The sequence below is a fragment of the Oncorhynchus clarkii genome, chromosome 3 (assembly GCF_045791955.1).
Source record: "Oncorhynchus clarkii lewisi isolate Uvic-CL-2024 chromosome 3, UVic_Ocla_1.0, whole genome shotgun sequence".
Classification (NCBI taxonomy): domain Eukaryota; kingdom Metazoa; phylum Chordata; class Actinopteri; order Salmoniformes; family Salmonidae; genus Oncorhynchus; species Oncorhynchus clarkii.
The window spans coordinates 50,973,145-50,987,876 of record NC_092149.1 but is presented as its reverse complement, the minus strand read 5'-3'; the positions used below and the strand labels follow the sequence as shown (position 1 = coordinate 50,987,876).

Sequence of the window (14,732 nt, the reverse complement as noted above, 5' to 3'; positions counted from 1 at the left end):
TAGTAGTAGTAGTAGTAGTAGTAGTAGCAGTAGTAGTAGAAGTAGTAGTGGTAGTAGTTGTTGTAATAGTGTAGAAGGAGTAGTAGTAGTATCAGAAGTAGTAGTAGTTGTGGTTGTTGTTGTAATAGTGTAGTAGGAGTAGGATGAGTCGTAGTAGTAGTAGTATTAGTAGTAGTAGTAGTAGCAGTAGTAGTAGTAGTAGTAGTAGTAGTGGTAGTAGTAGCAGTAGTAGTAGTAGTAGTAGTAGTAGTACCGGTTTTCCCCATTAAGCAGCGAGTCGGAGTCAGAGGCTGAGCCTTCTCGTCTCTACTCCTCCCGTTACGGGGTCTGAGACGCCGAAGCTTCCCACCATTAGCTCTGACAAATTGAAAATTCTAGTCATTGGCGACTCCATTACCCGCAGTATTAGACTTAAAACGAATCATCCAGCGATCATACACTGTTTACCAGGGGGCAGGGCTACCGACGTTAAGGCTAATCTGAAGATGGTGCTGGCTAAAACTAAAACTGGCGAGTGTAGAGAGTATAGAGATATTGTTATCCACGTCGGCACCAACGATGTTTGGATGAAACAGTCAGAGATCACCAAGCGCAACATAGCTTCAGCGTGTAAATCAGCTAGAAAGATGTGTCGGCATCGAGTAATTGTCTCTGGCCCCCTCCCAGTTAGGGGGAGTGATGAGCTCTACAGCAGAGTCTCACAACTCAATCGCTGGTTGAAAACTGTTTTCTGCCCCTCCCAAAATATAGAATTTGTAGATAATTGGCCCTCTTTCTGGGACTCACCCACAAACAGGACCAAGCCTGACCTGCTGAGGAGTGACAGACTCCATCCTACCTGGAGGGGTGCTCTCATCTTATCTACCAACATAGACAGGGCTCTAACTCCTCTAGCTCCACAATGAAATAGGGTGCAGGCCAGGCAGCAGGCTGTTAGCCAGCCTGCCAGCATAGTGGAGTCTGCCACTAGCACAGTCAGTGTAGTCAGCTCAGCTATCCCCATTGTGCCTCGACCTAGGTTGGGCAAAACTAAACATGGCGGTGTTCGCCTTAGCAATCTCACTAGGATAAAGACCTCCTCCATTCCTGTCATTATTGAAAGAGATCATGATACCTCACATCTCAAAATAGGGCTACTTAATGTTAGATCCCTTACTTCAAAGGCAATTATAGTCAATGAACTAATCACTGATCATAATCTTGATGTGATTGACCTGACTGAAACATGGCTTAAGCCTGATGAATTTACTGTGTTAAATGAGGCCTCACCTCCTGGCTACACTAGTGACCATATCCCATATTTCAATTTACAAAAAAAAATGACGTTTTCGTCTTTTGAGCTTCTAGTCATGAAATCTATGCAGCCTACTCAATCACTTTTTATAGCTACTGTTTACAGGCCTCCTGGGCCATATACAGCGTTCCTCATTGAGTTCCCTGAATTCCTATCGGACCTTGTAGTCATAGCAGATAATATTCTAATCTTTGGTGACTTTAATATTCACATGGAAAAGTCCACAGACCCACTCCAAAAGGCTTTCGGAGCCATCATCGACTCAGTGGGTTTTGTCCAACATGTCTCTGGACCCACTCACTGTCACAGTCATACTCTGGACCTAGTTTTGTCCCATGGAATAAATGTTGTGGATCTTAATGTATTTCCTCATAATCCTGGACTATCGGACCACCATTTTATTAAGTTTGCAATTGCAACAAATAATCTGCTCAGACCCCAACCAAGGAACATCAAAAGTCGTGCTATAAATTCACAGACAACACAAAGATTCCTTGATGTCCTTCCAGATTCCCTCTGTCTACCCAAGGACGCCAGAGGACAAAAATCAGTTAACCACCTAACTGAGGAACTTAATTTAACCTTGCGCAATACCCTAGATGCAGTTGCACCCCTAAAAACTAAAAACATTTCTCATAAGAAACTAGCTCCCTGGTACACAGAAAATACCCAAGCTCTGAAGCAAGCTTCCAGAAAATTGGAACGGAAATGGCGCCACACCAAACTGGAAGTCTTCCGACTAGCTTGGAAAGACAGTACCGTGCAGTACCGAAGAGCCCTTACTGCTGCTCGATCATCCTATTTTTCTAACTTAATTGAGGAAAATAAGAACAATCTGAAATTCCTTTTTGATACGGTCGCAAAGCTAACTAAAAAGCAGCATTCCCCAAGAAAGGATGGCTTTCACTTCAGCAGTGATAAATTCATGAACTTCTTTGAGGAAAAGATCATGATTATTAGAAAGCAAATTACGGACTCCTCTTTAAAGCTGCATATTCCTTCAAAGCTCAGTTGTCCTGAGTCTGCACAACTCTGCCAGGACCTAGGATCAAGAGAGACGCTCAAGTGTTTTAGTACTATATCTCTTGACACAATGATGAAAAAAATCATGGCCTCTAAACCCTCAAGCTGCATACTGGACCCTATTCCAACTAAACTACTGAAAGAGCTGCTTCCTGTGCTTGGCCCTCCTATGTTGAACATAATAAACGGCTCTCTATCCACCGGATGTGTACCAAACTCACTGAAAGTGGCAGTAATAAAGCCTCTCTTGAAAAAGCCAAACCTTGACCCAGAAAATATAAAAAAACTATCGGCCTATATCGAATCTTCCATTCCTCTCAAAAAATTTAGAAAAGGCTGTTGCGCAGAAACTCACTGCCTTCCTGAAGACAAACAATGTATACGAAATGCTTCAGTCTGGTTTTAGACCCCATCATAGCACTGAGACTGCACTTGTGAAGGTGGTAAATTACCTTTTAATGGCATCAGACCGAGGCTCTGCATCTGTCCTCGTGCTCCTAGACCTTAGTGCTGCTTTTGATCCATTCTTTTGGAGAGATTGGAAACCCAAATTGGTTTACACGGACAAGTTATGGCCTGGTTTAGATCTTATCTTTCAAAAAGATATCAGTTTGTCTCTGTGAATGGTTTGTCCTCTGACAAATCAACTGTAAATTTCGGTGTTCCTCAAGGTTCCGTTTTAGGACCACTATTGTTTTCACTATATATTTTACCTCTTGGGGATGTCATTCGAAAACATAATGTTAACTTTCACTGCTATGCGGATGACACACAGCTGTACATTTCAATGAAACATGGTGAAGCCTCAAAATTGCCCTCGCTAGAAGCATGTGTTTCAGACACAAGGAAGTGGAAGGCTGCAAACTTTCTACTTTTAAACTCGGACAAAACAGAGATGCTTGTTCTAGGTCCCAAGAAACAAAGAGATCTTCTGTTGAATCTGACAATTAATCTTAATGGTTGTACAGTCGTCTCAAATAAAACTGTGAAGGACCTTGGCGTTACTCTGGACCCTGATCTCTCTTTTGAAGAACATATCAAGACCATTTCAAGGACAGCTTTTTTCCATCTACGTAACATTGCAAAAATCAGAAACTTTCTGTCCAAAAATGATGCAGAAAAATTAACCCATGCTTTTGTCACTTCTAGGTTATACTGCAATGCTCTACTTTCCGGCTACCCGGATAAAACACTAAATAAACTTCAGTTATTGCTAAATACGGCTGCTATAATCCTGACTAGAACCCCAAAATGTTATCATATTACTCCAGTGCTAGCCTCCCTACACTGGCTTCCTGTCAAGGCAAGGGCTGATTTCAAGGTTTTACTACTAACCTACAAAGCATTACATGGGCTTGCTCCTACCTATCTCTCTGATTTGGTCCTGCCATACATACCTACACGTACGCTACGGTCACAAGACGCAGGCCTCCTAATTGTCCCTAGAATTTCTAAGCAAACAGCTGGAGGCAGGGCTTTCTCCTATAGAGCTCCATTTTTATGGAACGGTCTGCCTACCCATGTAAGAGACGCAAACTCGGTCTCAACCTTTAAGTCTTTACTGAAGACTCATCTCTTCAGTGGGTCATATGATTGAGTGTAGTCTGGCCCAGGAGTGGGAAGGTGAACGGAAAGGCTCTGGAGCAACGAACCACCCTTGCTGTCTCTGCCTGGCCGGTTCCCCTCTTTCCACTGGGATTCTCTGCCTCTAACCCTATTACGGGGACTGAGTCACTGGCTTACTGGGGCTCTTTCATACCGCCCCTGGGAGGGGTGCGTCACCAGAGTGGGTTGAGTCACTGCTGTGATCTTCCTGTCTGGGTTGGTGCCCCCCCCCCCTTGGGTTGTGCCGTGGCGGAGATATTTGTGGGCTATCCCTCTAGATATCCCTCTAGTGGTGTGGGGGCTGTGCTTTGGCAAAGTGGGTGGGGTTATATCCTTCCTGTTTGGCCCTGTCCGGGGGATGTCCTCGGATGGGGCCACAGTGTCTCCTGACCCCTCCTGTCTCAGCCTCCAGTATTTATGCTGCAGTAGTTTATGTGTCGGGGGGCTAGGGTCAGTTTGTTATATCTGGAGTACTTCTCCTGTCCTATTCGGTGTCCTGTGTGAATTTAAGTGTGCTCTCTCTAATTCTCTCTTTCTCTCTTTCTTTCTCTCTCTCGGAGGACCTGTGCCCTAGGACCATGCCTCAGGACTACCTGACATGATGACTCCTTGCTGTCCCAAGTCCACCTGGCCGTGCTGCTGCTCCAGTTTCAACTGTTCCGCCTTATTATTATTGGACCATGCTGGTCATTTATGAACATTTGAATATCTTGGCCATGTCTGTTATAATCTCCACCCGGCACAGCCAGAAGAGGACTGGCCACCCCACATAGCCTGGTTCCTCTCTAGGTTTCTTCCTAGGTTTTGGCCTTTCTAGGGAGTTTTTCCTAGCCACCGTGCTTCTACACCTGCATTGCTTGCTGTTTGGGGTTTTAGGATGGGTTTCTGTACAGCACTTTGAGATATCAGCTGATGTACGAAGGGCTATATAAATACATTTGATTTGATTTGATGAGTAGTAGTAGTAGTATCAGTAGTTGTAGTAGTAGTAGTAGTTGTAGCAGTAGTAGTAGTTGTTGTTGTAATAGTGTAGTAGGAGGAGTTGGAGGAGTAGTAGTAGTAGTAGTAGTAGTAGTAGTAGTGGTAGTATTATTATTATTAGTAGTAGGCGTAGTGTTAGTAGTAGGCGTAGTAGTAGTTGTTGTAATAGAGGAGTAGGAGTAGGGGGAGTAGTAGTGGTAGTATTAGTAGTAGTAGTAGTTGCTGTTGTTGTAATAGTATAGTAGGAGGAGTAGGAGTAGGAGGAGTAGTAGCAGTAGTAGTAGTAGTGGTAGTATTAGTAGTAGTAGTAGTAGTAGTAGTTGTGGTAGTATTAGTAGTAGTCGTAGTAGTAGTAGTAGTAGTTGTAATAGTGTAGAAGGAGGAGTAGGAGTAGGAGTGGTAGTAATTGTTGTATATGATCATTTCTATTATAAACTCTGTAATGCATGGGCACTTTCTCTTCTTTGTTTCTTTCATAAAACATACTTAACTAACCCATAACCCAATCCCCTGATACTGCTACTTCCTGTCATTTCTGGAGCAACACAAATCTGACACAAATCATCCACTTAGTCCAACACCAGAGCAATAATACCATTGTCAACCCCAAGCGTCTGTTCATGAAATCAACTACATTGTCTGGGAAAATCCCCATGGAACACCAAACTTATATTATTTGATTGATCACATATGGTATCATAACATCAATCAAAGAAAACTAGCGTTAAGTATAACCAATTTTTTGAAGGAAACTGTTCGCATTCCAGACCAATGCTATATGGCCATCATAACCAAGCTTCGTCATTAGCCACATGCTACACAGGGAAAGCCCATAGTAGAACGTTGATTAAATAGAGCATTCATAAATTGCAAGATCCAAGTCACTTGAACAAGAGTTACGGCATAGACATCCACAACAAGAATAAGGGGGCACCTTGCTTTGAAACGTAAGAATGACCGGAAAATGTATGTATGCATGAAGGTGAGGTGTGGTATGACACTGAATTTGCCAATAAATGTCAGCTATGATATTTATTTCATATCAATCAACCTATATAGATATCTTCAAAACCATACTACGACGATGAGCACTTTCGAACACAATACGCAGCTGCGTCCTTGGGTGTTATTGTAACAGCCAGCTTACAAACATTACTAAGAATACAGTGGGATTGGAGGCCTGACTCAAAGAGACCACACTCGCAAGGCAATTGCATCATGTGGAGAAAATCAGTGAGTCATCTGTATTGATAGGTTAACTACTGACTTCTGGGCCAATAAAATCAGACACTGTGTCTCAAAATGACGGGACCGTTAGGATTCAAGTCATAATCATCTCATTCTTTACCTGCTTTCATTGGTTAATGTGTCTTGGCAGGGCGGCCCAGCCCCTAAAGTGACTCTTATCAACAGTATGCAAGGTTTCCTCTGTGTTGTCTTAGGAAAGCTGCATTATCTCACCAACCCCCACTCTGTCACACCTCTGGGAAGCAGCGGTTCTGTTGTCCTGACATTCGGTAGGTCTTACGTCTGGTTGGACGTTAACTGAACAGTGATGCTATTAGTCCACAACTCAGATTTTGAAGTCAGATGCTTATAAAAGGGTCTTAGCTTTCCTTTCTTTGTTCTTGACCTGCGCCCGGTGAGATACACTCTCTCTTTCTCTCTCCACCTCTGGGACTCTTGGGGCATGACCTTTCAGGCTGACTTCTCTCTCTCTCTCTCTCTCTCTCTCTCTCTCTCTCTCTCTCCCTCTCTGATCATGCCTAGAATAATGTCTTGTAATGCTTGTTAATGCTTTGCAACTTAAGCTAATGCCATCATTCATTTTTACAATGTAATTACATCTATTTGCCTTTGATAGACAATTCTTATTATGTTCTTGATGCTTTATTCCTGTAACTAAACTATAGTCTCTTGCATATTGCTGAATAGTCTTGATGGAGTCAGATTAACAATGGGCTTTGTTAACATACAAAGTGCATAGTCTTATCACGGGTCGCATGTGAAGTACAGTTGAAGTTGGAAGTTTACATACACTTAGCTTGGAGTCATTAAAACTTGTTTTTCAACCTCTCCAAAAATGTCTTGTTAGCGATCTATAGTTTTGGCAAGTCTGTTAGGACATCTACTTTATGCATGACACAAGTCATTTTTCCAACAATTGTTTGCAGACAGATTATTTATCGTATAATTCACTGTATCACAATTCCAGTGGGTCAGAAGTTTACATACACTAAGTTGATTGTGGCTTTTAGCAGCTTGGAAAATTCCAGAAAATGACATCATGGCTTTAGAAGCTTCTGATAGGCTAGTTGACATCATTTGAGTCAATTGGAGGTGTACCTGTTGGTGTATTTCAAGGCATACCTTCAAACTCTGTGCCTCTTTGCTTGACATCATGGGAAAATCAAAAGAAATCAGCCAAAATTTTAGACCTCCACAAGTCTGGTTCATCCTTGGGAGCAATTTCAAAATGCCTAAAGGTACCACGTTCATCTGTACAAACAATAGTACGCCAATATAAACACCACGGGACCACACAGCCTTCATACCACTCAGGAAGGAGACGCGTTCTGTCTCCCAGAGATGAAAGTTATTTGGTGTGAAAAGTGCAAATCAATCCCAGAACAACAGCAAAGAACCTTGTGAAGATGCTGGAAGAAACAGGTACAAAAGTATCTATATCAACATAACCTGAAAGGCCGCTCAGCAAGGAAGAAGCCACTGCTTAAAAACCGCCATAAAGAAAGCCAAACTATGGGTTGCAACTGCACATGGGGACAAAGATCATACTTTTTTGAGAAATGTCTTCTGGTCTGATGAAACAAAAATAGAATTGTTTGGCCATAATGACCATCATTATGTTTGGAGGAAAAAGGGGGATGCTTGCAAGCCGAAGAACACCATCCCAACCATGAAGCACGGTGGTGGCAGCATCATGTTGTGGGGGTGCTTTGCTGCAGGAGGGACTGGTGCACTTCACAAAATAGATGGCATCATGAAGCTGGAAAATTATGTGGATATATTGAAGCAACATATCAAGACATTAGTCAGGAAGTTAAAGCTTGGTCGCAAATGGGTTTTCCAAATGGACAATGACCTCAAGCATACTTCCAAAGTTGTGGAAAAATGGCTTAAGGACAACAAAGTCAAGGTATTGGAGTGGCCATCACGATGCCCTGACCAAAACCCTGTACACAATTTGTGGGCAGACCTGAAAAAGTGTGTGTAAGCAAGGAGGCCTACATACCTGACTCAGTAACACCAGCTCTGTCAGGAGAAATAGGCAAAAATTCACCCAACTTATTGTGGGAAGCTTGTGGAAGGCTACCCAAAACATTTGACCCAAGTTAAACAATTTAAAGGCAATGCTACCAAATTCTAATTGAGTGTATGTAAACTTCTGACCCACTGGGAATGTGATGAAAGAAATCAAATCTGACATAAATCATTCTCTCTATTATTATTCTGACATTTCACATTGTTAAAATAAAGTGGGGATCCTAACTGACCTAAGACAGGGAATTTTTACGAGGACTAAATGTCAGGAATTGTGAAAAACTGAGTTTAACTGTATTTGGCTAAGGTGTACATATATGTAAACTTCCGACTTCAACTGTATATATAAAATGCATATACCGTAAGTTCTGGACTATTAAGCGCACCTGAATTAAACCGCACCCACTGAATAAAAAATAAAAAAAGTATTTTGTACATAAATAAGCCGCACATGTCTATAAGCCGCAGGTGCCTACCGGTACATTGAAACAAATGAACTTTACACAGCCTTTAAACGAAACACGGCTTGTAACAAAAATAAATAGGCTTTTAAACGAAACACGGCTTGTAACAAAAATAAATAGGCTTTAACGAAACACGGCTTGTAACAAAAAAATTAAAAATGGCAGTAAACAGTAGCCTACCAAGAAAGTCATTGGTCACTATCTTTCTCCTCCTGTGCACTGAAACCACTGAAGTCATCTCCTTCGGTGTCGGAGTTGAATAGCCTCAGAATTGCTTCATCCGATGTTGGATCGCTGCCCTCTTCAACACGCAGCAGTCCAGCCTTTCGAAACCCGTTGATGATAGTGGATTTTTTGACAATGCTCCACGCTGTCAGCAGCTCTATTTCCTTTTCCAACAGCCAGATCGATTGCCTTCAACTTGAAAGCTGCATCATATGCATTTCTCCGTGTCTTTGCCATGATGAGGGTGACAAAATGACTACAGTAATCAGAATGATGGGAAGTTTGAGCGCGCTCGATTTACGTCACATTATGTGACGGTGCTCAGTTTTTTGGCGGCATGAATCTTGTGAAAGCGGGAAAAATCCATAAATTAGCCGCGTCATTGTATTAACCGCGAGGTTCAAAGCGTGGGAAAAAAGTAGCGGCTTATAGCCCGGAAATTACGGTATATCAAATATTACCTCAATACATCTTTTCCATTCAAAACTCCTCAATGATTTAAGAATACGTCCCAAATGACAATCTATTTCCTATAAAGTGCACTACTTTTTACCATAGCAACCCTACCACCCACCACCCCTAAACAGCCCTCGTCAGAAGGTGAAACGCCTCCTCTCACCTGCCTGCCAACTCTGTTGTTGTGGAGCCTCATCCTGGCATGGATGTCCTTGTATGTCTCGCGCGAGTCCAGGAAGTCCCTGGAGAACTTCTCCCCAAAGTCCACGTCCGGGCTGCAGCCTCCCCACTCCCAGGAGTCCTGAGGCCCGGGCAGGTCTGCAGGGAAGTGCTCCATGACTCCGTGCACCATGCCCTTCCCCCGGTGGATGGCCTCCAGCTGCAACCGGTTCAGTTTGATGCGGAAAGCCTCCTCATCGCCTCTCCGCTTCTCGTCGCAGCCGCACGCCTTCAGCTTCCCCATGGAGCAGGCATTGGACACGGCGTGGACCACGCCCGCTGCCGCGATGGCGTATGCAAAGGCGCTCTCTCGGAAACCTACAAGAGATGAAGAGAAAGAAAAGATTAACAATAGAGATACTATCCTGTTATAGTCCTTTTGATTCCTACTGCACATACAGTACAGCGCAGTAGATGCCTATCTGTGGAGCTATACAGAAGTCCAATGAGCCCTGATGGGTTTTTGAGATACACTGCAGTACCAGTATAAACCCCCACCCTACCTCACAGCACAACAGAGGCAGAAACATCTGGGACAACAGCAATTAAACCCAAACACTTGCATGTCTCCAGGCCCAGGGGCTGAGAGTGAACAAACCCCCACCATCCTTTCAACATAAGGATCTGACAGTGATCATTAACAGGGCTGGAAGTGGCCGGTGGTGGTGCAGCAGATGTGAGCTCCGTATTGTTAATCCCCTTTAAAGCTCTCCCTTTATTGAGCTCTCCAGCATGTTTACAATTAACCTGGCTACTGTCGGAAACCATTTGATCTGCCTGCCAAATCACACACAGCAGCCGCACGGCGTCTCAGCCCTAATCAGGCCAGTATGGGCTGCTCTGTCATGCCATGCATGTTATGGGTGACGCAGCAAGGCGGAACAAAAAGTAATAGCAGAAAGTTACCAGTACTAAGGGTTTAAAAATTACGTTTTTTTCCCAGAAATCCTAGGTTAGAGGATTTCGGATTTACTGCTTATTGCTTTCTGATTCTGGGAATCTTCCAACGAGGATTTCTGGAAAACCTGGAAAGGTTGGGAAAGTTACCAGAATTTTGCAGCACTTGACAGCACATGCTGAAAGTAGGCCCACATAAACACATATTATTCTACACATCTCTGACAGAAGGTTCACATGTGTAAAGGCGATTTTGAGGACCTTACTCGTGTTGTTTGTGCAGAATCCTAACATTGTTACAGCAACTTAATGCGCCTAGAGTTTCTCTGTCCAGTACTGCCCATTTCAAGGGTTACAGGGTAACATATTCCCTACAGGTGTCTGTCTATACTGTACTCTCCTTAGTGGTGATCAGAGCTAATAGCCTGTAACCATGACTCCCCAAGTTCCTGTAAAACCAGCCCTTCTCAGAATCACTTACAGAAGAGGGGGAAAAAGTGTTATAAAATAAACATGTTTAGAACATACTCAAGACTTTAAAGGGAAGATCTGTAGTTGCTACATCCATTTTTAGGCTTATAAATTAATGATAATGTACTAATTGATTCTTGAATATGACTTATCAACTTATCATGAGCTCAGTTCAACTGCCGGAGTTGTAAATAAACACTATATTAAAACATGGTTAAAACTATAATTGTGATAGCATGAATGGTAAGTCCTTGCATCCGTAGCCCTGCCTATGAATTTGAGAGTGGTTGCATTTCTCCAGCTCCATCCCTCAGCTTTCTACTGAAACGGGAGGGGAGTACGATTTGGGATTGATTCAACTGCTTACAGTTTGAGGGGAAAATGATATTACTACAAACAGCCCAAATTTGTCACTATTGTAGAGATGCTCAGTGTTACTTATCCTGTGTTACTTCAACTTGTGATATTTGTAACAAATGATCTTCTTACTTTTTGATGACAAAAAGCAGACATGATCAAGAAAGAATTAGATTGGTCACATTTGTATCATTTAAAAACTCCCAATTGTAACTGTTATTGTTAAATATCTATAGGTATAACAGTATCAATTAGAAATTACATTTGGAGTCCAAAAGAAAGTGCCGAAGTTTGAACAAGTCCTAAACTGGCCATGACCCCAGTTCAATGCATATTGGGGCTTGTAAAGAAAGCCTTAAAGAAAAGCATCCCAAGTATATAGAGGATAGATAAGATATAGTCGATGATGTTCCATTGATCATCCCCTATTCACTCACTCATACACACACACGTACACAAGCACACACACACACAGTTGTTTTTCCGCCTCTCCAACTCCCCATGATTCCATGGGGGACGGAGGACCGCACTTAGATGCAGCCCAGAGACACAGACATGAAAACGCTGTTTTAGATTTCCTCCCTAGCAGACTGAGGCGAGAGACCTGGAACAAATCAATCTAACAAATAATTTAAAGTGAGAGGCACGCCCGGCTGAACTGATGGCTGAGGAAGTGGGAAAATGAATGAAAGATTAAAGAAAACTGTCACTTTGTGTTACAGAAACCAACTAAACAGGTTTATGTATTACCACTGAGAGTTGGGAAAGTGCTGTGAGCCAATTCACAGCACTTGCACTGGCAGAGAGTAAAAGCATTAGCCGGGCCCCGAGAAGGCTCACTTTATGTGTCTCACTGGCTTTTTAGCCTAGTTTTAATTCAGACTAACGTAGAAATATGGCCCCATAAAGTATGCCAGAATAAATCAACAAGCAGATACATGTTTGAGGTAAAGCGGATATGTTTCCTGTAGTAAAATTAGATATCCAAACAAACAATTGGATAGGGCATGCATAATATGCTGCATTCGCAAAATCCACTCATAAAAGCTTCTAAACTACAACTTGCATTAGCTTTAATAGCGTCATACCTGTCGTTTCGCTACTGTATTTCCTACTGTATGACTTGTTGACGTAGTACAAGAAAATATATTTCATATAATGCAACCATGTAACGAAATATTCATTCAAAGTATGCATTTCTTAGCGGATGAATCAACTAATTTGAAAACGTTTGTTTTTGCCTCAGGCAAAACATACCCATCCATAACCAAACGCCAGAGATCTAACAACAAACGCTGTGTGTAAAGTGAATGAGTAAAACGGGGACGTGTGGGATAGGTCACAAATGGTATCCTATTCCCTTCATAGGGTAATACGTTTTACAAGTAAGGGCACTGTAGGGAATAGTGCACTATAGGGAATAGGGTGCCATTTGGGATGCAGGTGTGGGAATCAGAAGCACCATTTTTTTTAACTCAGGAGGGGTCCCTACCCCGTACTGTCTGATAGGTGACTCACCTCGTTTGAAAACCACACTATCGTATGGGATCTTGTTCCTGGTCTCCAGGCTGGAGCAGTTCCACCTGTGTCCTCTGAACTGGTGCTGGCACTCATGGATGGCGATCTGGATGCCTTGGATGGCCGAGGCGGTGACGTCGGGGTTTCTCATGCACACCTCCAGTTGTCTGTGGTTCAGTCCAGGCAGGGTCAAGCACACGGTGTTAGCATTGAGAATGGGGTCGATATTGGGGATCTTCAGCCCAAGAATCTTGTTGGAATCTACCCTGGAACACAGAAGGTTTGATGTTAAGGTGTGTCTGTACTGTAGCACATGATTGATACTTCTGTGGCATGTAAATCATTTGTAACAACTGTCATTTACATGACAGGAGTCGGGTGTTTTACAGTATTACACTTCTGAGAGTTTATGGTTGTAAATTGTTTCTGACAGTATTGACTTATGAAGTAGTCGAAGGTCGAAAAGTGGCACGTTGTACATTGAGGAAATAAAAAATTCAGTTTTAATGATTTTATTGTTATGCATTCTAAAATATATTGCCTGTTGCACACACACACACACACGCACACACACGTGCACACACACACACACATACGCACATGGGGGCGCGAGCACACACACCAGTCAATCTCAGGAAGTTCATTACATAAATATCCATGTGTGCAACCATTCATATTGGCAGAGTTGTTACTGTACTGCCAGGACTGATCAAAGAAACATGTTTCTGAAATGTCATTGATAAAATAACAGATTGCATTTCTACAACTCATTGTGCCATGTCTCAAAGCACTCTGTGACATCAAACCTTAAGTCCCGCAGTCTGATATGGAATGAAGGGGCATGTCACCAGAGAGGATGGACACCATGTTAACAGGAATGGAAAATAGACACTCAGTTCAAACGTGGTGGGATAACTTTTTAGAGTCATTGAAAAATCCTAAGAGCAAATTCACATCACTTTGATTCTGAGTAGAAAAGTACTTGGGAACATGTATGTAAATCATGAAAGAAATGTAGTCTGTCTGTGATACAGCATCCTCATCAGTAAAACAGTTACGCAGAAGTAAACATTTGATATCCCTTTAAATCAACTTTGGGTTATTACAATAGCCTAAGCAGGATACCTACACTGACCCAGTGTGGAACAAAGATCGTTTTTTGTTGTCGTTGCTGACATCTCCTAAAAATCTCCATGTGCATTACATTATCATGCAAAGAGTCTGATCTTTATGACAGTCAAGTTAGTCACCACGTCAATAATATGATACGTATTATTCAGTTGTGACAAACTCATATAATGCTAAATGAACATGATTTGTGAAGTTAAAGTTATTCTGAGTTGTTTATTGTACAGTACTTAATTGCACAATATGATTTGTGAACAAGAGCAATGCCTACAATGAACCTATAGTGATTGTGCCAACATAGACTAGAGTAGGTGTAAACTGTAGCTAGGTGCTGCAAAATGTAAATAAAATCACAACCGAAAATAATGTAGCAACTGTAGGTTGTATTGTGGTGCAAACTTTAGATAAACTCGGGAACATTCATTATTTAATTAACTTGTGAGTATATATCGAAGATGAATGACTACACCAGCATAAGTAAAATACGACTATTCAAAGCAATCTTCAGGTAAAAATATTTAAGTAAGCAAATGAAACTTCTCAACTCACCTTTGATTGAACATAGTGATTGCAATCACAAGACATATTAGGCGGCAGAGCGAGAAATCCATTGTGTCGCTTGTTTTTGACAAAAGATAAGAAATGACATAGAGCGGTGTATAACAAGTTATATGTCCCTCTAATATCTGTCCACTCCAGAGTTCCGGGGGACGCGCTTTGAGGATGACAGGTCTTGAGCTCAAGTATGGATCTGATTTGAGAACTGATACAAGACTGACAAAGTGCTGGACGTACCTAACGACTGCAGGACA

At 42.3% G+C, this 14,732-nt stretch overlaps 1 protein-coding gene across 1 annotated transcript in view; it reads right to left on the bottom strand.

Annotated features, from left to right (window-relative positions):
* The window catches only part of LOC139406006 (protein Wnt-10a-like), a 27,561-nt gene extending 13,012 nt beyond the window's left edge, over nt 1–14,549 (bottom strand). Inside the window, exons 1-3 of the mRNA XM_071148468.1 lie at nt 14,470–14,549; nt 12,793–13,058; nt 9,494–9,867 (exon numbers count right to left, since the gene is read on the bottom strand). Coding sequence (XP_071004569.1) covers nt 9,494–9,867; nt 12,793–13,058; nt 14,470–14,531 — 702 coding nt within the window. The 5' untranslated portion in view covers nt 14,532–14,549. The remainder of the gene's footprint in view (nt 1–9,493; nt 9,868–12,792; nt 13,059–14,469) is intronic.
* Nucleotides 14,550–14,732: the final 183 nt, after the last annotated feature.